The sequence below is a fragment of the Oryzias latipes genome, chromosome 11 (assembly GCF_053564925.1).
Source record: "Oryzias latipes strain Hd-rR chromosome 11, Olatipes_Hd-rR_3.1".
Taxonomy (NCBI): Eukaryota; Metazoa; Chordata; class Actinopteri; order Beloniformes; family Adrianichthyidae; genus Oryzias; species Oryzias latipes.
The window spans coordinates 14,830,851-14,858,210 of NC_136247.1; the positions used below are offsets into that span (position 1 = coordinate 14,830,851).

General features: G+C 40.0%; 1 protein-coding gene across 2 annotated transcripts in view; it reads right to left on the reverse strand.

Moving 5' to 3' along the window:
* Positions 1 to 1,421: 1,421 nt before the first annotated feature.
* Positions 1,422 to 27,360, reverse strand: part of LOC101168303 (CCR4-NOT transcription complex subunit 3) — a 35,054-nt gene continuing 9,115 nt past the window's right edge. The window contains exons 3-19 of one of the 2 annotated variants that reach the window (XM_004073885.5): positions 23,896 to 23,963; positions 21,311 to 21,385; positions 19,620 to 19,709; positions 17,581 to 17,709; positions 14,686 to 14,781; positions 13,212 to 13,340; positions 12,995 to 13,085; positions 11,774 to 11,907; positions 10,798 to 10,854; positions 8,349 to 9,270; positions 8,120 to 8,225; positions 6,732 to 6,882; positions 6,222 to 6,318; positions 5,896 to 6,097; positions 3,200 to 3,332; positions 3,005 to 3,130; positions 1,422 to 2,926 (exon numbers count right to left, since the gene is read on the reverse strand). In XM_004073885.5, coding sequence (XP_004073933.1) covers positions 2,828 to 2,926; positions 3,005 to 3,130; positions 3,200 to 3,332; positions 5,896 to 6,097; positions 6,222 to 6,318; positions 6,732 to 6,882; positions 8,120 to 8,225; positions 8,349 to 9,270; positions 10,798 to 10,854; positions 11,774 to 11,907; positions 12,995 to 13,085; positions 13,212 to 13,340; positions 14,686 to 14,781; positions 17,581 to 17,709; positions 19,620 to 19,709; positions 21,311 to 21,385; positions 23,896 to 23,963 — 2,705 coding nt within the window. In that variant the 3' untranslated portion in view covers positions 1,422 to 2,827. Of the gene's footprint in view, positions 3,131 to 3,199; positions 3,333 to 5,895; positions 6,098 to 6,221; positions 6,319 to 6,731; positions 6,883 to 8,119; positions 8,226 to 8,348; positions 9,271 to 10,797; positions 10,855 to 11,773; positions 11,908 to 12,994; positions 13,086 to 13,211; positions 13,341 to 14,685; positions 14,782 to 17,580; positions 17,710 to 19,619; positions 19,710 to 21,310; positions 21,386 to 23,895; positions 23,964 to 27,360 lie in introns of both variants that reach the window. The other variant, XM_078955352.1, reaches the window with a different exon arrangement.

Genomic DNA, 27,360 nt, shown 5'->3' on the forward strand with positions numbered 1-27,360 from the left:
TGCAGATTATCTGGCAGACGGATTTCAAGGTTGCAAACTGCCAAGCAGCCCCATACCATCACACTACTACTACACGTGTGACTACTGATCTTTCTTAGTTTGACTCCAGAAGCACTCTAACTTTCCAAAAAGTTCCTCTTTTGTCTCATCATACAGAACGTTTCTTAAAAACTCCTGGAGCGGATCCAAATGTCTTCGTGCTCATCAGTCTTTCTGGTTGAACCCTCCCATAGATCCCTTGTTGGATCCAACAGCCAGAAAGTCATGAACTTTGATGGAGTCTGGCAGGTAATGCTTATGACTTCCTGAATGAATCAATGAATGATTGGAGTCTTTTCACATATGTAGAGACAAACTCACTGTGGTTCTCTGGAAGTAGCAGAAATTTCTCGTCAACCTTTCAGACGTCAGTGATTTTGTTCTTCATCTGTGAAGCTACCTTCACATCGCCCTCGGCAACGCGCGTTCAAGCGCCCACTTCCAACGAAAAGTCTATGTAAATGCGCGTTTTGGGCTTCCGCCTTCAATACTGTTGCATTCACGCCTAGTTACACACATTTTCATGACTATTTTGGGGTTCTATGTACAAAATTGCTTTGTCAGGTCGAACTTCAGGGACTTGGATTTGGCAGTGAATGGTTGGCGTCCCTTATAATTCACGGAAGTGCCAACCATTTGAAATCATGACGGAGAAATGAATTATTGCGGTTTTCAGTTGCAGGTCCTAAACTCTGGAATGCTCTCCCCTATTCTGTGAGGTCTGCCAGAACTGTCAGTAATTTTAAGACTCTTTTAAAAACACATCTTTTAACATCAGTGAGCGTATCTAGTGGGACTTGTTCATTTTATTAATTTTATTCTTTTATTGCTTTTATTGTTCAATTGATTATATTGTTATTGTTTCTTTATTGCATCATATTGTTTGTGATTTTATTGGATTTTATGTCAAGCACTTTGGTTGCCTTGGCTTTTATAAGTGCTATACAAATAATAAATTGATTGAAATTGATTGATTTGTGTCCGGCTGGAATTCAATGACGTCAAGCCTTTCATATGTCGGAATAGAGCTGTGAAAGAAAAAGCCGGGAGCAAGATTCACCAGATTTTCACCGCTTTGACATTTCACAGCCAGACTCACCTGTTGGTGATTCATTTAAAAAGATCTTTCAACCTTTAGTAAACGCTTTCTGGAAAAGTGATTTTTATTATTCGGACATTCCGTGACAAAAAAACATAACTAATCCCAAATTTATGAATTCAATTCAATTGCCTTTCACAATAATTTCAGGTTTGTTTAGTTTTTTTAAAATAAATAATATCACAGCATTCAATAACCTTTGCTTTCTTCGCATCATGTTGAAATAGTTTGAAATAGTTTTTTTCCACAGCATTTGAACTCGATCAAAGACATAACTCAAAGATTTTTCTGAAAAGTAATTATTTTATTAATATTTTACAATCCTTTATTCACGTTATGTCTTTTTTTTTCAGCCTCACTCTTCTGTGCTGTCTGGCGACAACAAACAGGGGGGAAAAAATAAAGGAAACAAACAGGAGAGGTTTGAAGAATGACGTGTGTTCCAACACTTTTGACAAAGAGTCAGAGGTTCACTCTTTTTGGGAGTCGCTGGACGCTCTTGTCCCGGCCTCTAGTCAAAAATCTGTAAACAAACAGCTTAGAGGCAGGACTGTCAGTCAAGTGAATACAGTGTCGAGTTGTGAGTCCGTCCTGCAGTTTGGCTTTAAAAACACTCCGGATGAGATTTCACTGATCTTTAAAAAAAAAAAAAAATTGAGTTCTCTGGATCTTAAAATCATTTTCTGGAAAAAAAAAAAACAATCTAACATGACAAATACAAAATATAAAGATGGTCTCATCCAGGAGCTGCTCCAAACATTGGAGGATATTTGTAGTAATTTTTTTATTTGTCTAAAAAAAACAAAAAAATCTGTGAAATTTAAACAGCCGCTGTGGCGGAAAGAGACAAAACCTAAAACTGCTGGAAAGAAAAACAGTTAAAAACTGCTGAATCATGGTTTGGTTGTTGTGCCGCGGGACGCATTACCTCAAAAAAGACGGTCTTTGAATACTTCCTGAGAAAAAAAGGAAACATCTACCTGGCGTGAGAAGACGGGGGGGTTTCAGCTGTTTGTGTCTCACTGTGGGTTGCTGCAGAAGCAAGGAGGAGGAGGAGGAGGAGGAGGAGGGCTGGGCGGCAGTGCTGGTGTTTGTGCACAAAGGAGGAGGAGGAGGATGGATGAAGAGCACGAGTTGATAGGGTGCAGGAGCTTGTGTGGAAGTACTTCTGTGTTTGGGAGCAAAGCCAGCAGGTGTCCTTGAAGCGACTTGGAAAGTAAAAACAGCCAAGCGTCACTTCTTCTTTTCTGTTGGGCTGGAGGCTGCCTTCACACAGGACTTCACCCAGCTTCTAGAAGTTTCCACGCTGGATTCAAACTTTTTGCAGACAATGGAATTAGGAAGAAACTCTTGGCTTTGAGGAGTCTTTAGTTCTGACAGCGGTTAGCATTTAGGTGTCCTGAGAGAGCTGTGGCCGAGCTCGGTGCTCTTCGTCGGTGTGAACGCAGACGAGACGCTTCTGTTGATTCTTTGGTCCTCAAGAAGCAAAGGAAACGACGGGGTTTGAAGCAAACGATGATGATGACGAAGGAAGGGTGATACGGCAGGGTCAGAGGAAGTGGAAGGGGGGGTTCAATTGTGCCACTGTAAACCATCATCCTCCCCCCTCGCGCCCTCTAAAAAGTCCAGGAATGTCGGGAGGCGGAGTCGGCTTTCCTCGTGTCTGAACGTCCCGCTTGTGACTGCGGCTCACTGGAGGTCTCGGTCTTCCAGGTACCTGTACTCGAACGTGAATCCCTCCTTCTTCCGCTGGCCCCACTTCTCATAGTCGAAATAAATGTAGGTTCCCTGGAAAACATTAGACGTCAAGGAAGGTAAGAGACCCCCAAAGTGCTCCATTGCAGCTTCATTTTGAAGGAATCCAACCTGTTCAAACTCGTCGGTGATGGTCTTGGGCTCCTCGTGCCGCTGAAACCACATCATGTACTTGGTGTGGAACCTCCATGACTGCTTCTTCAGAGCTTTGGCTGCCAGATACTGGGCCTTGGTGCCCTGCAAACAGCTGGGGGTTAAATAAGTCTCTTAAAGAAAACGAGTTTTTAAAGCGTTTTGGGATTTTACCTCCAGGTAGTAAAAGATGAAGAAGAGTGTTTCTGTCGAGAGCCTCTGGTAAAACTCTAGAGTGTCAGAGTGTGGGGGTGGAACCTGGTGGTGGAAAGGCAGAGTGGGGCAGGGGTTCCTCATCAGGTACTGCCTGTAAACCAAACACACGGTGACATGAGGAACATTACTAACACTTCAGATCCACCATGCAATGATCCAAAACATTTGATCAGCAGGTAAAACCTTTTAGAGGCGACAGAATTTCTGTGATTCTGGAAATGGAGCGTTTTTGCTCTTCGTTTTACAATTTCTTATAAAAATTATGCATCTATTTAAGAACTAGCAGAACTCCATGTGTGATTTCAAGTGATTTAAATTAAATTAAATTAAATACTATCTTTGAGGAAAAAACCCTGCCTTGTGTTTTTGTACGTTTACAGTATGTGTCAAAGTTCAGGCCCACATCCAGCATCCGAATGCAGGGCAGTCCTATTTTGAATTAGTGTCATATTTTTATGGAGAGAAAAATCTTTTGGTATTTCTAAAATTTAGTTTTATTCTTTATATAAAATGATATAACAGTAAAGTCTTTTTTTTCTTTAAATTTTTTCTTTATCTCTAACTTGTATCATTTTGTTATTTAAGTTTTAGGTTCATTTATTCCAGAATAATATTTTTATTCTATTTTTATTCATATAGTTGTTTTAAAAAGTTAAGTTGTACTAGTTTAGTTTTAGTGTACAGTGATCCCTCGCTATAACACGGTTTACTTTTCACGGTTTCGCTACTTCACGGATTTGCATCGTGCATTGTGTTCTGCATTCTGATTGGCTAAAAAGTCACTCCGCTTTTTCTCTACCTGTGCGTCAATAACGTTCCAGTTTAATATGTACACGTACGTAAATCAGCTTGCCAAATTTACATTACGTACTAGCAAATCCTCTTGCAATTTCGAGTTTCTCCCAAACCCATAGAAAAGAGCGACAACAGCTGTCAATCACTATCTTCTTCTCCCGAACCTGACAGCCTGCACCACGGGCTTCAAAAGAAGAAAACACTGCAGAGCGGAGTCAGGATGCAGCGGCTCAGGATGACGAGCAGTGAAATACACCTGAGTCACTATTTGTCCCACTGTACTTCGTATTTTTTTCATAATCATTTTAAATTTTCTCCCGTTTAATCCAATTCTTCGGGTCGCGGTGGGCGGGGCTAATCTCCGCAATTTGAAGCCTTCTGTTCACATTAATGATTAAAATTAGTATTTGACAGTACAGTACAGAAGTTACTTGTTGAGAGAACGTTTCTAAAGTACTTTCATTTGTGAAACAAATGCTTGAGCCTGTAAAATGGTTTGTTCTCTCTTTTCAATGTATAAAAGAGTGTTTAATTGTATAATAATTGTTAAAAAAATAGAGGTTTCTACTTCACGGATTTTGCCTATCACGGGTTCTTTTTGGAACGTAACCCCCGCAAAAAACAAGGGTTTACTGTATTTAACAAAGGTTTATCCTGTTTGGACCTGGACCTTCAGTGTGTTTTGGATTTTGACCCCTGAGCGATAAAGTTTGGTCTAAATGGTAACAGCACAGAGTCACAAAGTAAGTGGTCACCGCAATGTTGGAGCACTGCTTGATTCTTAAAAAGTTTTTGAATTTAAGTCCAGACTCGCCTCAATGTGTCCGAATTCCACGGTGGGGCAAAACTACCGTGATCTCATGTACAGTATGTCATACAAAACAAACTGCAGGAAACTTGATGGCTGTTCAGGACAAAGGTAAGAGGGAGACCAGAGACAGGTGCAGGCAGCGGCAGAAAGCAGGCCAGAAAAGTCCAGAAAAACTCTGCAAGTAATGCAGCAGTAACAATAAAATAAAAAGACTAAGAGTTTCAAGACAAGTTAAGCAAAAGTTGCAGTTCTTCCCAAGATCACTGGAAGTTGTCGGCAGACTTGACCTTAGTGGGTGTGGCTTCTCCTAAAACAAGATTTGACTGTTGAACATAACCTTGAATATTTAAAGGATTAATTCAATTTCTCTAAACACTTTTAGGTCTTTTTCAGTAAATATTTGATGAACTTCGTTCTGTAACCAATGACGAATATTTGTTAGGTTACTTCAAATGGTTAAACATTAATTTTATCACCGCCTTTTAAAATATTTACATGTTTTTATTCATATTGAGTGCACTTTCATCCCTGTAATTTTTACTATTTTGTATTGTGTTCTTTGCAAGCCTTTATAGTGTGTTCGTGCTGTTTCAAAGTAAAACCCAGCAGGTTGTGAGGCACTGAAAGGTTTGGAGTGGATTTAAATGTCACTTGTAGCCGTGTGGGCCGACAACAAACCACTATAATCCACTCTGTGACTGCTGGAAGTCTGTGTGTGGGTAAGCCGCATTAATGCACATCAGTGATTTAAAAAAAAAATCCTAAATACATATTTCATGGAGCTGCAGCAGCAGCAGCAGCAGTGGGGTCTCATTTCTCTGTGACATTTTTTCATTACAGATGAAAAAAACCGTGAAAACTCACAAACACAGACATGTTCAGCTTAGTCATGTGAGATATTTGGATCATTTACAGTAAACAAGCAGAGTGTTGTGAATGCCATCAAACCTGTTAGAAGAGAAAATGATCTTTTTTTAAAACTGAAATCATTCTTAGCCGTATTTAAACTCTCTGAGACGCCTCCAGCAAACATCAAAGTTGGGTGAACCTGATTCTTTCGGAGTCGGATGGGTGGGGCATGTGCGTCCACGCCGCCTCCTGCATGGGCTGTTGGTAGAGCTGGTCTTTGGACAGGGGGGCTGGTCCCAGTGGGCACACCCCCAAGGATGGGGGGATGCTGACCTCTGACAGGGAGGACTGAGGTGCTGACGGGGCGCCGGGGGGCGCTGTAGTGCTGCTGGAGAAGATGTCTGGAAAGAGTCAGAGGAAGTGTGGATGAAATCAGGTTGGATAAGTTAGCTTTAGCATTTGAGGAGGGACAATCCTGTTCCAGATTTTTTTCATCTTCCATAAAGGTGTGGGTGCAAATCTCACCTGGAGTAAGGTGCAGGGAGGCCATGTCTCCCTCGATCCCTGAACTGTGGGCCGCTCGCTCAGCCATGGACTTCAGGCTGCTCAGAGACTCCTGGGGCTGAGGGTGAGGAGGACACCAACACTCATGAGGAGGGAATTCTCCCTTGGATGTTAGAACTCATCTTGTTCCACCTAATCTGCTCTAGAAGCATCTGGAGCTGGCCCCCAACTTAAGCTCTGCGCTGCCAAACTGTGCTCCTGCAGCGCAAAAAGCCAGCACAGAGCGAAAAGATTTCCCCTGCAAACTCCTACTACGTTTAGATTTGTAGTGTTAAGACTTCTTTTAGCAGGAATACTTTCTGCTGGAGTCAGGAGCATCATGTCAGATCGACATCAATTATTTCTGATCAAATTTCTGCACACAAGAAAAAAAAAATTGCTGCAAATTTCAGCTAAACAGTCATCTCAATGGATTTATGCTGAGCTCACAGCCTCTCATGACCTTCTTCGTGTCGGATCTCACAGCCTCACCTTGATGCTGTCAGACGACTGCGAGTACGACAGCGGTCCGTTCAGCAGGCTGCTGCTGCTGCTGCTCGATGATTTTGCCTCGTAAGACGCCGGCGACGGAGAGGTGGACGACAAACTCATCGAGCCCAGTAAACTGGGCCCAGTGTCTTTCCTGGGAGAGGGGTCAGCAATTAAAATGTGTATTCATTCAAAAAAAAAGAGAAAATCCAAAGCAAACGTTTTTATTTAGTAAATAATTTCACAAATCTTAAAACCATCATATTATTCTCTGAAAACTAGCAAGGAACAAAATTCCTGATCGACTTTTTAGCTAAAGTCAATCATCATCTCACCTACTGCTCACACAATCCTACAAAACAAGTCTACTTATGAATGAAAGTTTGGTGAAAAATGTTTTTGCTTTCAGAAAAAAAAAATCCATTCTGAGATGCAGAATCCTCCCAAATAAAAAAACATGCTGGTAAATACATAGACTTAGTGTTGTCCCGGTAGGGGGTCACCACCTGTGCCAGCTTTCACTGGATAGGCAGCAGCACGACAGCTCTAGACTAAGGACCCACACTGGATTTCTTTAAGCTCATTGGACACCCTGCAACTCAAAATCTGATGCTAATTTAGTTCGAAAAAACCTGAACGTTGCTGAAACTGTGAAATGAAGTGGAAAAGCGTCAACATGTTTTGTTATCCCTACATTAGCAAAGGAACACGTACATTTGTTGCATAATGCTATACGATATAAAAATCAGTAAAATGAAGTATAAGGCAGCAATAAAAACAAACCCAATTTGCTAAGAAACATGCTAAAAATGCTAAAATATCTGCTACATACTAGAACAACAATGTTAAATTACAATGCAAAATGCTCATTAAACCAAGAAAAGTTTTAAAAAATATGTTAGCTGATACTAGTTTAGCCTAAGGAAGGAATAATTGAGATCCAAGAAGCTTTTAATCGAAGCTAATTTATAGCTAGCATCAACAAGTGTGAGCAGATGCCAAAAAGCTAAAAGTATAGAAGCATGCTAACAATGCTAAATCAAACATTGAAAAAAGTGAGAGCTGAAAATTAACTATGTGATTCAAGAACATTTAAATTAGCTAAGAAAATTTAAACAAAAAACTAAAGACTTCATAGATTAGTATTTCTCTATGTGACAGTTAAAGACATGAATAAGTTGAATATTTTTTTTTAAAAAGTTGGTTATGGTTGCCTTTCTTTAAAGCATAAAAATTTAGTAAAAAAAAAAAAAAAAAAAAAAAAAAAAATAAGACAGATGTGAAACTAAGAATTGAGCTGAGTCATACAAAAACAGTGTAATCTGTGGGGAAATTGTAAAGGTTCCTGCTGTGGCTGTTTCTAAGACTACCACCTGCTGTTTCATACTTACGGCTGCGTCGTCGTGGAGGTCAGAGATGAGGGCTGGCTGCTTTGTGATTGGCTGGCACTGTTGAGGGCGGAGTCTGTTGTGCTGTCTGCCACCACAGCACTGTAACCTGTTGCGTAGACGACACATTGATTTATTTTAGTTGGTTTTAGTCCAAGTCTGCTCTGATCAGATCTAGTTGGGTTGTTTCTGGCTCTTTGTGTTGTTTTGTTTACAGATGACAAACACTCACTGGTGCTACCGTTCTGCTTCTGCTGGCTTGGTGGTCGGACAGCAAGCGGCGAACTTCCCCCCACGCTTCCTGTCGATCCCGAGCCGCTGTTGCTCCCGATGACTCCCACGCCACTTCCAGGAACTAGACCACCCATGGAGTTTGGTGACATCAAAGAAGAGCCCTGCGTTCCCGACTGAGCAGAACCCAAACCCAGAATCCCGGAGCCGATGCTGCCCGGTCCTGGCGATGTGCCTAGTAGCCCCCCCGAGGAGGATGTCGGCCCGCCGACTGCAATGCTCCCACTGCCAACTGCACCGACCCCGCTTTGGGTTAAGGAGGCGCTGACACCCCCCAGAGATCCCGGTAAAGAGCTGCCGGTGCCTGAGGCTGCCGCCTGAGCGTACGGGGCAGGGGTGGAGCTGGACAGGAGACCCCCAATGCTGCCAAGGGATGCCGGCATCCCTGTCAGGCCGAGGCCCCCAGCCGCCGAACCAGAGGTGACCGAGCTGCCTTTCCCCAACGAGAGCCCCAGACTGAGGCCCAGGGTGTTGGAGGTCAGCGTGGGCCCAGGTGGAGTCTGGGAGTTTGACGCGAGGGACCCCAGTGTGCACGTGCTGGGGGGGGAGGAGGCTGACGGGGCACAGTGGCTGTTGCTGGAGGTGCTGGAGTTGGAGGTGGGAGCGGAGTTTTTGGCCTGCTGCTGTGTTGACGGGTGGGGGGGCTGCTGGGTGGCGTTGCTGTAGCTGCCTGACGAAGAGTTGGAGAGGAGACCCCCTGAGCTGCTGTGGTGACCGCTGCTCCCACCTCCTCCTCCTACTCCTCCAGCGACGGACACCAATGAGGATGAAGTCGGCCCCGAGGCCGAAGAAGAGGAGGACGAAGAGGACGAGGAGGAGGAGGAAGATAACGAAGAGGAGGGGTTTCCGTTCTTTACAGGCGACTGAAAGGGAGATAAAAACAAATCCTTCAGACTGATGTGTTTGGAGCTCCTCTGCAGCCCAGATCACCCAGCAGATCACAGCAACCATTTTCACGTCTGATGCTGAGGAACATCTCTGCTGTTTTTCATGCTTCTACCTCAAAGTACCATTTCAGATTTCCCTTATCAACCTGCTTATGTCACACTCAAGCTTTTAGAGTAGGACGCTACTGAGAGGAAAGTCAAAGGCTACCACCCGATGAACACTAGCGCCTTTCTATGTATTTTCTAGGCATCCTTATTGCAGCAGATTTGAAAGCAGCAGAGGAGGATTTAGTACTTAACTTCTAGCCCCCCCCCCCACCTGTTTTCCTGAGACCGTTAATCTACGAACCAACACGCAAAACTTTTACAGACGACCTCCTAAAGGGCCACTGTTTGTAAAGTAAATTTACTTGTGACACTGTCAATGAATTGCTTAATTTTTTTATTCTATCACAAATACGTTGTTTCAATTTTCTTTAGTACAGAAGCACAACATGGTGCTGGAAAAAAGCCCCCCCTGTGCCCCCCATGAGGAGAGTTGTGTCAGTCACCTGCAGTCTGAACCAGCCGAAAATGCTGAAAGTTCCCTCCTTTCTTACATTTTTTACAGAAATAAATAAAAGTAGTTCATAAATGGTATGAACATGTTTTTAGTGTCCACAAATTTATTCTGAAAAAATCAAGGACAGATTTACTAGAGGTCTGCAGATAGACAGAAAACTCTAATTGGTGGTCCATTTTTATATGAAATCATAATGAAAAAACAGATTCAAACATAATAATGTTTTAGATTCTGGTCTTTACATCATTGATGGTAAAGATGCAGGCATCTGTAGTGGCTGTCGGACACAACCTCATGGCTTTCTTTTTTCAGCACAACAACAAATTTATTTGGCCGAATATTGTGAAGAAAGGCAGATTCAGCCGTCGGTGGGAGTGAGTTACAGTGAGACGGAACAGCGGTGCGTGGCGCAATCAACGAGCATCGACGATCACGCGCCTTCTTTAAAATGTTGGCAGGGAGGAGGTCATTTCAAGTGATTAAGAGTGACAAAACAACAGCAGTTAGCAGTCTACCTACAGTTTACATTCTTGGTCTATTAGTCCATCTACTGTTGGAATTGATTGGTGGTTTGAGGGCCTTGCCTATAAAAAAAAACACAGGCATACTGGAATAATAAGAGGATATTAAAAAATAATTATTTTACTTAAAAAACATGCCTCAAATTTATTTAAGGCTATTAATGCAATATTTTAAAATATATATTTGTATCAACGCTACAACAACATTTGATATTTGGTACCTATTTGGCATTTGGCCAAACGTTTTAATTTATATTCGACTTCGACGTGATTCACGGCGTTATTATGATGGCGCCGGTGATATCTGCAATGTTTAAGGGTTGCAAAAACCAAACACTGCCAGCATTTTGGTTCACATGAAGAAGTTATTGATCCATGACACACAGGAAAGAAAAAACGATGACCAGAAAACAAACTGACCTGACTAACTTCACTGTCTGTTGACCGTCCTCTCTTCTTGTCGTCTTCTGAGTTTTCCTGAAAAACAGACAAAAAAAAATCTAAAAAAAAAAACACTTCTACAAAGATTCCTAAAGATGTTAGTTTGTATAAAAAAAAAAAGTAAATGTATAAATACAAAGTTGATCCACTGACCACCAAAAAAAAACAACTTTAATTTAGAGGGAAACTTTTCTTCTTCTTCTTTTTTTTTTGTATTGTGAGACCGACTTTAAATTGTCTTCAAATCCAAAACAAAATTTCCTCTGAGCTCCGAACACAACCCTTCCAGCATATGAATGTGGGAGGAGAGGATGAACACACCGTCTCAGTGCGGTTCAACAGAACAAAGAGAGCAGATGGTAAAGCACCATCACAACAGTGATCAGCTGACACTTCTGTGCCGGATATGGATCCTAACGGCTCCACTCCTGTGCAAATGATTATCATTAAGGCTATGAGAGGTTCTGATGGGCACATAAAGCGCTAACCTCAGGGCGCAGGAGGAGTTTCTCTCATTTATTCTCAAACTCTTTTACTTGCAATGTCTTTGACAGACATCAGGGGAAGGGATTTTCTTCATTTTCAAAATAACATCGAAAAAAGTTTTGTTTCTTTGCTTCTTATTATTTTTGTGAACACCTAAAGTACTACCTTATAACACAAAGAAATCAAACTAAATGCAAGTTTTTGGATAAATTGATAAAAAAAAAAAAAAAGAAAATATTGCAGCAGCTTCCAACTCAATTTGAGAACTTAAGTGAAGAAAGTGAAATTGATCGAACAAAGTTTTTTTTGTTTTTTTTTACCTAAACAGGAAATGCGTTCATTTCTCGCTCCATGACAGCAGCCAAAATCAATGTAAAGAATCAGGAAGTCACAGCAACAGCATAAATAGTTCTTTTCATGCCCAAGTGTCCCTTTATGAGCAGAATATTTAAAACAGGACGTTTCTCACTGTAGTGAAAGCGGCGGGTGACGGAGGAATGGGTGAGGACGAGGTGGTGGAGGTGGGGGTGCTGCTGGAGTTCTGGAAGATCTCGTCTTCTAAGTGCGAGTGGCCCGGTGGGGATGTGGCGACCAAAGACTGAGCTGTGGAGAGCAAGCAGAAGGAGACGGGTCAGCGACATCACTGAGAGCAGGATTCAAAGAAGGGGGGGAAAAAAAGGGAGATGTTCTTCATTTTGGATGCAAATTTGAAAAAAATCCTGCAAACAGTCCCCACATAAAAATGACTGTTTTACGACGATTTACAGTGAGGACGTGTCCTCTATCATTTTTTTCCACCTTCAGGTTTTTTCTGCTTTCTCTTGTCTGTTCAATTTGCAGTTCTTGGTCACATAAACTTGGCAGATTTTATTTCATTTAACATTTTTATTTTGATGACTATTTCATTTCTTTAACCATGTTTGTATTTTTAGCTGTCATGATAATTCTGAAAATTAAGCATTTCCTATTTCTTTATAGTTGTGGCCTTTGACCTTTAATTGAGCTTTTCTTTGTGAGTATGTTGTATTATTTAAATTCTATTAACTTACTTAATAGTGTCGGCTATCTAAAGATGTACATGATTTCACAATATTGGTATTACTTTTATCATTTGTCATTTATACTTCATATTGTCTGACACGCCAATGCAGCTAATTCAGCTTTTTTTAACAAGTAATTAGGCATTTTCTGTTTTAGCATTTGTAATTTCTTTAAATTTAGCTTATTTTTCATGTTTAACAATAATTAGCATCTGAGACTACGTGTTTCAGGACGTAGTTTAAAATTGATGTAAATACTTTCTATTATTGTTTTACTACTTTAGCAGCTTCTTTAGCATTTCATTTTGTATTTTTAGAATTAAAAACTTTTTCAAAATTAATGTTTTTTAGCTAGTAGAGCATTTTATTTTAGCATCAGCTGTTTAAGAATGTTCTTCTGGTTTGTTATTTGGTGCATGTATGATTTACTTTAACATGTTTTTTTTCCCTGCACTGGGGTGCAGATGGTGCTGCAAAGGGTTTCCGGTTGACAGGTTGCAGGTTTGATCCCAACACATAAACATAATCAGATTGGGTCAGAAGGACACATAGCAGTCAAATATAAACAAGCATCCTTTGGCTTCCTTCGGTGCAGAGAATTAAGACAAAAAGTTTCAACGATACTTCTGGTACTGAATTTCTTCACTTACTAATGTCATCCAGATCCAGGTCGTCATACAGGAACTCATTCTCCTCAAAGTCTGGATCCTGCGATGAGTCTATGTAGTACTCAACATCATCCTTTTGGAGCACACAAGGAAAAATAAAAAGCTTTTTTTGCCGTACAATTGAGGAAATGTTTGAGTGTGTTTGCGAAACTGATTTTTTCCCTTCCAAACTCAGAAAAACTCAGACAAGCGAACCAACCTTGATCTTCCGGATGGCATCCACCTGGACCGAGTCGTTGTCCAGCATCCTCAGTATCGTCTCCAGCATACGGATGTGGTACCGATGCTTCTCGATGAACTTCTTCAGCTCTTCGATCCGGTCCTGCTTCTGTGCATCAATCAGGCAGCAAAGAGGAAGGAAGTTTCCCCCGTTAGTCAGAGCCAGACTCAAACATGGGATCTCTTTTGGATCGTATTTCCCTGCAGCATCGGCGTGCTCCCGGATCAGCGACGCACGCCAATGCAAATCCTCGTGAATAATTTAGCCCCAACAACCAGGAACAAAACAGTGTTTAGACTAAAAAAGTGTTTACAAAATGAGCAAAAAGGGGGTGTTTAAAGTTTTAAGCGTACAGTATGCATAAGTGAGGAGGCGCATGAGTGACACGAGGCCACAGGAGCATTAGCTGCTGTTGAGTGTGCACTTGATGGCTTAATGCATCCTATAGTGCAGGAAAAGCCACTTTTGATGTCAATATTTAATACTTCCAAGGCCTCATCGTTAGTCCACACAAATCTGAAGCTCACAGGAGCTTAAGTTAATTTAGATATTTAGCTTTAGGAAAAAATAGATTTATCCTCTCTTTATTTATAATCATAGACTCCAAAACACCCAAATAATGAGATCTATATAGGACTGACTTTTGACATCACATTCTCCATGATTTTCCTTTGAAGCTGTTTTTAGTTGTTTGTTCAAAGGAAAAAGTTTATTTTACATTTGTTTAGTGTAAGAATTTAAAAGTTATTAATCAAATTTCAAACTTAGTTTAGTTTAAACCAATACAATCATTTTTCAAAGTCAGAAAAAATAAGTTTTAGAATTAAACTTTAAAAAACAATTTGATTTTCTAGTTGAATTTAAATGAATCATTTCAATGTTAACTTGTACCTTGAAGTAGTATTTTAGCAGTAATACTTAATAATAATAATAATAATAATAATAATAATAATAATAATAATGGATTGGATTTATCTGCGCTTTTCAAGTCACTCAAAGCGCTTACAGTGTGTCCATTATTCATTCATTCCTCATTCATACTTGGTGACGGTAAGCTACTGTTGTAGCCACAGCTGCCCTGACAACCCTAGTTAGGTTTGTAGCGATGCAGGAGGTCCAAACTAAAATAATCTAAACATCAACTGTATCTGTTTGTTGGAGATCTGGAGATATCTCGTGCTTGAATGTGGGTAACAGTGGAGTCAGGAGAGAAACGGAGACAAAAAAAAACATCCAGTTAGGTGGTGCTGTAGCTTCCTGTTCATGACATACAAGGACAGAAAAACCGCAGATCTCCAAACAGTAAGACAAACGGAAAAAGTACAGGTTTTCCTGTAAATGAGCTATCCTGACAGACTTCTGGTAGAAAGTTAAAGACAAGAGAAAAGAGGCCACCATCTGACCCCTCCCATGCAGAGCAGCGAGGGCGATAAAGAGACGGAGGCAGACCGACCTCCTTGTCTCCTTTCTTTTTCCTTGTCTGGACCGACAGCGACTCCACTTCGCTTTCAAACATGTCCACTTGCATGTTCAGCGTGTCTATCGTGTTCTGAGGACAGACAGGAAAAGAAGGTTAGCATCTAAAAAAAAAATGGCAAGACTTGCTGCTGCTAGTGAACATGACCTTACATGACCTTAAGGATCTCAAGGTGCTAATTACCAAATTTTCAGGGCTACAGAGCGCACCTGAGTATAAGCCGCACCCCCCTAATTTATAAAGGATAAGCCATTTTAGACATACACAAGCCGCACCTGTCTACAAGCCGCATGTTGTAACGACTCAATAAGTAAGTCACTGATTATTCTGCCCCAAGCACTGTGCGACTACCAACAGCCTCAGAGAGGGTGAAGTACACAGCATTTTAGCCTACTTATTTGAACACACTCACTAACAGCATAGATTTCACTTCTGCTCACAGCCCCCTCAGTCATGGTGAAGAACTTTACACCCACCATTCCCCACTTCCCATCAGTCTTAGGCGTTTAAGGCGGGGCTAACCCCCAGGTCGTCACACTGTGTTGTAGATTGAGGATGTACTGTACATGTGCTTAAACCGCGCGCGTGTCTAAGAAGGAGCAGGGAGCTGCAGCGGAAGCAGGGGAGAGCTCGAGTGCAGTGCAAGAGGGAGTGAGAGCAAGAGTGTTGGGGGTGTGTGTTTATGTTTGATATACAAAGTGAAAGAGAACTCTAATAAAAGAAGGTTGCCCCCAGAAGAAGATGAATGATTCTTTATTAACCCACTCTGGGGGTCTGAACGGGGAAATGAACAACCGAAGGAAGATCCGCCTTTGGCGAAGAGGAAAGAAAGAAAAAAGTAATTGCAGGACAGGTTCAACACATGACATATTTACAAAGAAAGACGGTACACAGAAAGAGTTTTCAAAGTTGTAATAATATACTTGAGCTTTTCTTTTCAAGCAGTGCCTGTAACACGGCAGCAATATGGTAGAAACAGTACTAACAGGGCTGGTTAAAAAAACATACTGGTTAAAGTCACTGAGAGCAGCAGTGACTATAAGTGCCTCTGCGGCAGAAGTTTCCTTCCACTACAGTGACACCTTAACACATCGCTAACAGGGCTGGTTTAAAAAACATGAATGTAAAAGTCACTGAGAGCTTTCTTCATCTTCCTCCTGTGCACTGAAACCATGGAAGTCTTCCTCCTCAGTGTGGATTGGAATAGCGTCAGATATTCTTTGCCACACACTCTCTTAGTGTCTCTTTCGTTGTAGCTGTCAGTGTCACTCTGAGGTAAATTCTCTCCTGAGCTTGCGCTGTCCTCTCCGTCACGCACCAGACCGGCTTTTCCAAACCCGTTGATGGTGGATTTTATTCACTTTTAACTTGAAAGCTGCGTCATATTGTAGTGGCGGTCACGTGCACGTTGGGTCTAATGGCACCAAAGGATTGTGGGATGCAGCCAAAGTAGGGCTGAGCATGGATGTTTCTAAGAGCAGAAGTGACCTGCATGTTGTTCGGCTGCTTGTGGGTGTGTCAAATAAATTGACTCGTTGCCGGAATAGGGATTATACATTCAGTTACTTCTCTGAGACTGTTTGAGACAGCAACACGTAGATCATATTCCCCATGTCCCACACTTACCTTATCTACTGGAGCGCCCCTAGCGGCCGTCAAAAAAATGCACAAATTAGTCCCATCATTGAATAAAGCCGCAGGGTCGAAAGCTTGCGACAAAAGTAGCGCCTTATAGTCCAGGAAATACGGTATAGGTAATCGGACTGAATTTTTACATAAACATCATAAACAAAGTTTCTACTTGTTTTTGTTGTTTTAACATGTTCTTGTAGAATCTTTCTGATGATTGAGGACACCTTAAGAAGAACAACCTCAAGCTACATGTCCATGTGATTTTTTTTTCAATCAAATTGCTGTGAATCCGGAGCAAATGAGAAAATGCTGTTTAAAAAAAAAGCTTTTTTTGGAGCCAAAACCTCTCAACTCTGAGCTCTTAGCAATGGAGAGGGGAGGGGGGGGGGGGGGGGGGGGGGGGCTTTTACAATAGATTAAAAGATCTTTGGAGAAGAAAGGACTAAATAAAACGTTATGTTCGTTTTTTTTCATTTTATTAGAATCATGAAAAAAACTTATCATTCAAGAATAAAAACCTTTAGATTTCTTTTTTAAAACTGTCCTTTTACTTTTAAATCGAATTGTATAAAAAAATGTTTTGACATGTTGAGTCAAATGAAACATAACGAACTCCCTGCAGGAATCTTTTGGTTCCATCTTCATCTTGTTTGGAAATAAAAAGCTGCTGCTGCTGCCGTTTAGGAAAGAGCCCGTTTGTTTGTCTTCGAGGCAGCAAGGTATTCAGTAATATTTATGCCACCACGTAGCACGCACAACGTTCTAAGTTTCAAATGAAAATATTAAATATTTGCTTTAATTTATTTTTTCAAAAACATTTTTTTTCTTTTTTTTTTCTTCCATTTTATATTTTTGCTTTCAAAATGTTTGTGTTTTTTCCCTTTTTTTTTCTTTAAAACTTTTTTATTTGCGTTCAAAAAATATTTTTGCGTTTGCAAAACAAACGTTTTCTCATGCGTTGTGTCTCATCTCGCTTTTTTCCCCATTTTTGTTTTTGCTCACATAGGTTTCAGTGTAGCGTGTCTTATCAGGTGAAACTGATTTTGATAGTATCTTGTCTGGGCTTGTTCCTCTGTTCTATCAGATGTTTCAGTGTTTTCGGTTTCTGTCTGACTGCTGCCTTAACAGAGCCTGGATCGGCTGAAGATGCAGCTCCAACAGTTCAGCGACAAGTACAATGTGTGGCTTTAAAAATAAGGTTGATTTTAGTGGGAACAAAAAAAAAACATTGACACGCACCGTCAGCCACGTGCCGACCTCCTCCTTCTCCTTCTGGGCTGGATCAACCTTCTGGGCGAGGCCGAGCCCTTCTTTCGAGTACGCCTTCGTCTTCGTTTCTCGTTCTACGATTTTGAACCGCTCCATTTGCTGCAAGACAAATACAAACAAGACCGGGACCTTAAGAAACGAATGATTTATGTCAGCAATCAATAACTTTTTATGAGCTTAACCCACATGAAAGGAGTCACTGTAAGCTACAGTGTTTGAAAAGTGAGGCAGTGTCTTGAACTTACTAAAACTCCCGACCACACGCTCATGTGATGCTTGGCAGAGCTTTCTTTTTTAAATCCTGTTTGATCTGTGTTTTGTTTGTGTTCACAGGTCACTCACATGTAACCCCACCTCTGCCAAAGGCATGTGTGAGGCATCAACAAGCCTTAACACCTCTATTTGCGATTATAAGCATCTCCTGGGCGCAGCTTTTTAATTTCAGTCAGTAATTATGGATGCATGAAGTGGAGCGGGGGTGCACTTCTGCAGAAGCACAGTGAGATGTGTCAGCTCAGCATGAACACATACCAGTAATGACTTTTTTGGCCACTAGGGGGCTCCTCAGACCCCAGAAAATCCTGTGAAGTTGAGCATTAAAGTCAAGTAGTTTTTGTACTAAATGATGAAACACTTGGAAAGTATTGTGTCAAATTCACCATAATCTACTGAAATCAGAGAATAAACTGTAAAAAGCTGCAACTTTTAAGAAAAGGGAGGCAGAAACTTCTCTTTTGATGCCCTCTTTAAGTATAATGATTTTGCAAAAGTTATGTAAACTGGAAACCTGGTTTCCATTTGCAGTGAGAGGATATTTATATTTACTTTCAGATACTTTACTTGTTTCTGTCAAAGACAAGTTTGTCATAAAAATGTGGTCAAAGCAAATTTTCCAGACAAAAATGTTCTCAGAAAAATCTGGTTTCCTCCAGGAGAAAAGACTTTTCCTTCCTCTTTGTGTCTGGTCTGAAATCATGGGTAACTGGAGCCGGATCCGTCCTCCAGTTAACCCCTGAGGGGCTTGTTAGACAAGCAGGAAGGTAATTGAATGTAAAACAGCTCAGATTTACAAAGAAATGGACGGAAAGTATTTATGAACTTTTTTTCTTTATTTTATATTCAAGATCAAATGACAATCAAACATACAGGGGCAGCGGCCTTTTGATTGACACACAACTGTTGAATCATGAGCTCTAAATTGAGCATCTTAAAACAAACCCTGGAGTATTATTACTTCCAAATTTTCCTTTTTTTTATTTTTGGAAGCATGAGATCAGTGATGTATGTGGTCAAGACAGGAACGAGCAGAGAACTGAACTGACCAGGAACCGGATGGAACATGTGATCACAGAGTAAATGATAAATGGTGTATACTTATATAGCACTTTTCTACCTACAAGACCCAAAGCGCTTTACAGTCACACACGCATTCACACACTGGTGGCGGCTCCGCTGCCCAACACTGGCGCCAACCTTCCACCAGTGGCAAGATGGGGTTCAGTGTCTTGCCCAAGGACGCTTCGACACATGAACCTGTAATCTTACGATCATGGGTCGACCGCCCTACCGCTGCACCTCGGCCTCCAAACGGCTGCTCATCCATCTCTTGGTTTCTCTAAAACTCTAGTCTGATTATAGAAACCAGGTTTTTATGAACATTAAATTTAAGATTTTTGCTAAATTTTGTAATTTACCATTTTAAAAATATTAATATTCAACATCTATCATTTCAAAGAATGTAATTTATTTTGTAAAAACTTAGAACTGATCGGAAACACTGAATAAAATAAAAATCTTTATTTTTTATTGACACATTTATACCAGCCTGATTTAGCATAAAATACAATTTTTTACACCGATTACCAATTCAAATAACACGGAAAAAAGAAATTATTTTTATTAGTAACTAATAAAGTTAAAATAAATATTTTTGTAAAAATACAGAACTATAAAGAGGAAATTTCAGAATACGCCGTGATCTGGAGGAACTGGTCCGTGGCTCTACTTACCGTCTCGATGAGTTTGCGGTTCTCTACTAGCTGCCTTTTGTCTTTGATCTCGTTGGATGCCACCCACGTCTTGATCTGGTCTCGAAGACGCTGAGGGACCATCAGAAGAAGAGAGGATTTAGGTAGGAGGAGGGGGACACACAGACACATGAATGAGTCAGCAAAGCGCTCCACAGAAGCCGTTGTGAATGATGAGCGTGGCGTTTGAACGCGGCAGCAATGGCGTACAGAAGAAAATCACACAGAAACATCTTTTTTGGTTGTTGAACAGGATGACATTTTACACCTAAAAACACCTCAGCAAACATCCAAGCTCAGGTCCAGACCTGCAGTTTGGGTCTCATAACATCGTATTGACAGAAGGGTCACATTGGCCAAAAAAGAAAGAGAAAAACTGGTTGGAAAGGTGTTCCACGTCTTTATGCAAGCCACAGCTGATCTCTAGGAGAAAAGGGCTAATTTACAAGAGTAGTTTCAAAACAAAAAGGTTACCATGACAACAGAGTAAAACATAATTTGGCCTGAGGAGTGCACTGAGGTCAACACATTTCTATAAAGGTTCATAAATGAGAACAGCAATTTTTACTTTAACTGAACTACATTAATGTGTATGAATGAATGAATGACATTAATGTGTACATCAAAGCCGTTTTAGATTGACTGTATTAGTGACAGAGCTTTTGCACTTTAGCAAAATACTGACAGATGTGAAAAGGTCTATGTGACATGTCTGTTTTGTATTAGGGAAGTTTTTTGTATTTAAAAAATGTAGAAAAATAAAAAGAAACATGTTTTTCGTTTCACTTTTTTTGCGTTATTTTCCTATTTTTTGTTTTTTTAGGCTATTTTTTTTAATACTTACAAAAACAAAGAACGACAAACTAACCTCATCTGCTCATAAAAACTATAACATGCAATTAAAAGTTGAAAAGCCACAATGTGCCCGTGTCTGTTTTGTTCTTCCTAATGACTTTATTCACAAACATTACAGAGCAAAATGCTGAGAAAGTATTAAATAATGACCAAAAAAACTGGTTATAAGCTAAATTGAATAAAAAAAAATTAAATTAGCAGAAAAAAATTAACACAAAAAAATGAATTTAGCAACACTTTTTTTTAATAAATACAATACACTACCATACTTTATTGACAGAGTTACCCCAATAATTAAAGCCTCAGACTCCTAACTCACTGAATGAACTGTGAGAGTTTTTACAGAGCTGTGAGTTGATACCAAGCTAAACTTGTTTTTTTTTCCCCCATTTTATTATTTTTTAAAGCATCTCAAACCAGACTAAAGAGCCATGCAGCAAACATGAGCAGACAAAACTCTGGTGTTGGTTTTATAAACCAACATTTTAAAGAAAAGTCAAATAACCTTCCTGGAACGATGGAGTTTTAGGGCCACCAAAAAAACAAAAAAAGTACAATTATGAGATTTAAAGTCATACATTTACAATTTTATTCTCGTAAATTTACTACTTTAAATCTCGTAAATTTAGAAGAAAAACAAATGTTTGTAAAATGGCCCTAAAATGGTCGTATCCTGGCTTCATAACTCATAAAAAAGCTTTACTGACTCTTTAGACTGCTGTCTTCAAAGAGTTATAAAAGTTGTATTTTTCATTAGTGAGAGTTTGAAAAACAACTACATTCATACAATTCTGATCTGTTGAATGCGATTTTCTCACCTGTAGCTTTTTAATCTCTTTTTTGAGGTCAGCTTCATATTTTTCTTTCTGGTTGGCATTAGCAGCATTGTGAAGCTGAAAGAGAAGAATAGTCAGGAAACATCCGGATCAGCACCAGAACGCTTTGTGCTACTAAAAGAACGCACAACAAAGCAACAGCCACAATAAGAATAGTAAATTTGATTTAAAAGCGTCTTTCAAGGCTGTCAAGGTCACTTCACAATAAAAACAAATAAAACAAAAAAACTAAAAACAAAGAAATGTTATGGCTACAAATGCATTTGCCTCTTCATCATTTCTCAACATTTTTTGAAGTCCTTTCAAAAAAAAACTTGGAATTGGAATCTGTATACTACAAAATAAAAAATATCTTGTTCCCACAAATTAATATCTTGTTCCTACAAACTAATCTATCGTTCCCACGTAATAATTCATTTGTGCGAACAAAATAATTCTTCACGTCATAAGTCGTTCATAAACACGGATATGCTCTCCGTCCGGCCGCAAAAGCCGCTTTCAGCGGTAACTTCCGTGTTTCTGTGACCCACATTCTTTCAAGAAAGGGAAAGCAAAAACAATAATGATCAATTTATTATTGTCTTAATGAATATAAGAAAAATATTATAAGATTTAGGATGCCCAAGCTTGCTGCTTCGCCACACCGCAGCCATTCCCTGGACAAAGCACAGAGCTGTGTTGCTTCTCATTCCGGCATTCGGGCAGCTGGCTGGCCGGTAGACATTATGGGATATTGTAGATTAGGGTCGAATAAGAATAATAATATTCAGGACTTGTCTTTTATTAACATAATCGTTAGCAGTCGCTTTACATCCCTAGGTTAGTAGCTACATGCTATCTAGCCCATCATTAACCTGTTGTATTTGAATGCATCCCCGTTACAATTATTCACATCATAAGTCATTAATAAACATATTTAATAATATTTGGATTTACAGCAGATACTTTCACATTTCTGTCTGTGTGTGTCTCATTACATTGCATGGAAGACACGGATGATGTTTAGAGATCAGATTTATTTCTTTTAAAAAGCACAAAAGCATCGGTAATCACGTTTTCATGTCTGGGTTCATTCGCATCCTGGTACGCTCTCCGTCCATCCGGCTGCAAAAGCCGCTTTCCACCGCTACTTCCGTGTCTCTGTGAGCCACATTCGTTCAAGAGGGGAAAAATAAAAACAAGAATGATCAATTTATTATTGTCTGGATGGAAATAATAAGCATATATCATAGGATTTAGGAAGCCCAAGCTTACTGCTTCGCCTGCCGGACACATAACTCCTACGAGCTCCGGCCCGCCGTGGAGCTCTTTTGCTTGTCATGCCGGCATTCGGGCAGCTGGCTGGCCGGTAGACAGACAGCCAGCTGATATTGTAGTTTAGGGTCGAATAGGAATAATAATATTAAGATTTGTCTTTTATTAAAATACTCTTTAGCAGTTGCTTTACATCCGAAGGCTAGTAGGCTACATGCTACCTAGCCCATCATTTGTCCTGTTGAATTTGAAAGCATCACAGTTAAAAGGCCACAGTGATTGGTCGAGATGCATCATCCTTCTTCTTTTTATTTTTCCCCTCTTGAGCGAATATGGGTCACACAGATACGGAGTTAGCCGCAGAAAGCAGCTTTTCCGGCCGGATGGACGGAGACCGTGCCGGGATTTGAATGAACGCAGACATGGAGACATGATTACCGAAGCTTTTGTACTTTTTAAAATAAATAAATCTGATCTCTAAACATCATCCGTGTCTTCCATGCAATGTAATGAGACACACACAGACAGAAATGTGAAAGTATCTGCTGTTAATCCAAGTATCGCTAACATCTGTGTTTATGAATGACTAATCACGTGAATAATTATTTCGAGGGAACGAAAATTTTATTTTGTGGGAACCCAATATTATTTCGTGGTAACTAGATATTTTAATTTTTATCCATGTCAGGACACGGACTCCATAGTATACATTATGTTTGGACATAAAAACAATTCTGAAAATATGACAAATATCTTTTCTTCAGTCCAGGAAAGCTTTAAAGTGTTCAGAAAGGGCATTATCTAGAGTTTAAATATTTCTCTGCATTAAAATCTTCAGCATCATCTCTATTATTTTTAGCCTTCTTTCAATTTCTCTAGCTATTTGCACCAAGATCGCATCTATTTTGTAATGTTTTTATTTTTGAGGGAACAGCACCCTGTCTTAGTGTGCAGGAAGAGTGCAATTTAAATAAAGGTAGATTTGATTTGATCTATATTTCTATCAGACTGCTGATATTTTCCAGCATGTTTTTATTCAGATAATATTTTAATAGGAGCCATTTTTAGGATACTTTAAGCAAGAAGACTAGAGGACGGACAAAGTCACGACTTCAAGGAGAACTTGTGCAAAATTACAACATTTTATATGTTTGAGTCATTTTTTGACACATTTTTCTCCCTAATAAGTTTTAATTTTAAGTGTTTTTAAAATAAGAAATGGAAAAGTATGTTTTACCTTTTTTCATGCTTTTACAGAGATGTTTAATTTATCCTTAGCACATTTATTTTTTTATCTTTTTAAATGCAGTTACCTTCTGCCAGATGTCTTCAAACTGCTCCACTCCTTCAGCTACTTTTTTTAGACATCGATCTATTTCACCTGAAAGTAAAGAAGAAGAAGAAGAAAAGAATAGAAAGTTAAAAAAAAATTTCAGAAGGAAATCTTCAAGAAAAAGAAAAAAAGAAAAATCATTTTTGATGCAACTTTAAGGGACATTAACGGACTTTACTGATCATTTCTCTGAAAGCTGCTTCACTTTTGAGCATAGATGTCGTTTTGACACATCCAGGTGACAGAGAGAAACACACACGTGTGGTGAATTACTGAAACATGAAAACCATTTAAAAAGACAATAAAACAAAAAAAAATTGGAAGCATAGCGCCGTGAAGAGCAGCCACTCAGAGAGGCGGCAGGCGCACCGACAAAATCATGGCTCACTTCCCAGAGAATATGGATTACATAAAAGGACGTTAGGCCTGTGAGCAAGCATACACACACACACACACGCACACACACACTTACACAACAACAATAACAACAAACACATGAACACATACAAACTAGACCACAAACCTCAAACTGCACTCACATAGATGATGTTCAAAGGCTGACAGAGGAGGTTAAACGGATTATGAAGTGACAAAAGAGTTTGTCATAGATAACATAAAATATATTCCCCTTCATGATGTGATAACTATTTATTTGCCCTAAATGGAAAAAAGAAACGTGCAGAGTAGGTCCGTTTATGTAACTTCTTACATGGATGACTTCATGAATGGAACAAATGACATTCATTTTTATCCTGTTAGCGTCTGTTCGGACCTTTTTCATGCCTTCAAGTGATCTGGCTACGTTCACACTGCAGAGCTTAATGCTCAATTCCCATTTTTTGAACAAATTCGATTTTTTTGCAAGGCCGTTCACATTTCCAATTAAATGCGAATTTTTGTGATCTCCTGTGATACCATGAAATGACCCAGAAGTGACCCGCATGCGCAGAAGAGTACTCAACGGTGAACGACGTCACTGTTGTTTGCGGAAGTAGCTAACGTTAGCAATGGATGTCAACAACAGTGTTGTCAACAGTGGAGCTCTTTTTGCAGTACTAAATTCATTTTCACGAATGAGCCAGGACAAATTCAAACTTTTCCTTTTAAGAAGGCATTGGAGCCGGGATCGTCTGTAAACACTGTTGTGGAATGGGGATGTGAATGTGCTGGGGCCGCGCGTGTGTAAGAGAGAGGAGAGAGCGCTGCAGTGTTGTGTGTTACAGAGGAAGGAGAACGGTAATATAAGAAGGCTTCCCCCAGAATAAATGCTATGGACTCTTTATTAACCTGCTCTGGAGAATCTAAGGGTCCAAACGGGAAAGTGAACCCCGGAGGAGGATCCGCCTTCTGACCACGCTGGAATTTTTTTCAAAAACCGCCGGGTTGCGATAAGAGCCCTGGAGTTTGATCAAATTGGTGACCTCGCATCCCTTCCACTGACTGGTCTCAGCAGCATTGTCCGCCATGGTTGATGTTTATGTTCTCGTTCCCGCCTACTTCAACGCAGAATGATGACTTTTGTAGCGTATCCACGACGTACGGGTCGGATTCATGTGGCCTGGCCGGTCAGACGGCGGTCGCATTTCAAAAGATCTGATACGTTTCGGATTCAGGACCACATACCCAAGTGGCCTGGGTCGCATTTGAAAAGATCGGATCTGTGTCGTTCAGACTGTCATGACAAGATCAGATACAGGTCGCATAGGGGCATAGCGTGTCATTACTGTTCAGCAATATGCTGGTTCTGGTCACCGGTCCTCCAGTATCATCAGTTAATTTTGCATGTACCTTTCCGCGCTTTTATAATCCAGACATTATTTTATTTTGTGTTTTAAAGTGTATTTTTCTTTTTATTCTGTTTGGTCAAAACGTAAAAATGAAAACTTAAAAAAATTGTATTGTAAATTTTAGGGAAAATGAAGCAAAGTATTATATAAATATGCACCTGATCCACATCTGTCCAAAACAGGAGTCTCTGCTGGCCAAAACACAGTTCAGCTGTTTTCTTTTTGTTTCTTTTTACAATTTATAAGAACAATCATTTTCTCTTTATCAAATTTTGGGGTGCACTGATTTGAGGATAAAAATGGAACCCAGAAAGCAGTGAGTGCAGTCAATAAAAGAAGCTAAACTAAACCTAATGAAGAATATTTTTACAGAATGGTTTAACGAATTCAACTTCTTTCACTGAATTCTGCTCTCAGGGTGGAGGACAGATATTTGCCACGTGTGGAATTTGGAGAAGATCCATGAGGATGTTTAGCTCTTCCTCCTGGTGTTTACACAGCAGAGGAGCAGAAAGCAAACAAATCATTGGGAAGGAGTGGAGTCTTTTGCCTACAGGTTAATAACAGCAGCCGCCACATCTTCTTTCTGGATCTTCTGAAGAACATGACCGACCCTCATCATCAGTGTGATGAAGCTAAGAAGCCTCCTGGTCATTTTGTCAATACACAAAAAATGACCAACATTTTAGCAGAGTGGTTGCCATAACAACAACATCCATTCATGATGGTTTACTGCAGGGTAGGGTAATTATTTTGGCTCGCGGGCCACATAGGGTTCTAAAAATGGATAGAAGGGCCAGACCAGGAGCAGATCCCTGGAGTGAGACAGAAATAACAATCTGGATCAAAACACTTGGATTAAAATTATATTTTTAAAACAGAGCATTTTAGAGTTTTTAGGTTAAAACTCATTTTAGAGCCAATTTCAACAACGGATTGATGTACCTCATGTAAAACTTAGAGAAATGCTGCATTCATGAGGTGTTTGAATGATTGTAAGAATGAAAAGCAACAAATCTTCAAACACCACACGGATGCTAGAGCGGAGTCCCCAAACTTTTTCTGGTGAGGGCCACGACAAGCCTTTTTCTCTCAAATTTAAACTTCTTTTATCTTTCTTTTCTTGTAAAGCCCTATAATACAGTTTTATTAATTCATGATCTTTTAATAAAATAAATAACACTATAGCTGAAATAAAAAATGACCAAATAACTCTCTCTGTGTTTTTTAAAGACAAAAAGTCTGGAACAAATATAGTGATATATTAAAAAACAATAAATAGTGGATCCTCTCCCGTCTTCGTCTCGCTGACACTCTGAGCGCTGCAGCTCGTCACATGTCTCACAGTGTGCACTAAAACTGAGCAGCTGCGCTGTGTCCTTCACGACTGTTTCTCATTCAGTAATAATGACGAAAAAAAAGCTAATTTCTATGTCTTCTGCTGCAGCTACGCATATATCTGCGTTACCTTTTCACCAGTACAGAGTTCCCTTGTTTATTGCAGAAGTTGCGTCCTAAAAATAACCATGATCGGTGAAATCCACGGAGTTTGATTACAGACCTTTATGGCAGTAAAACTCCTCACTGCCTAAATACACTTTTCTCACACAAACGTGAACATTTTCACCCTTTTCTCTTGTTTAAAGTCTCAACCTTCC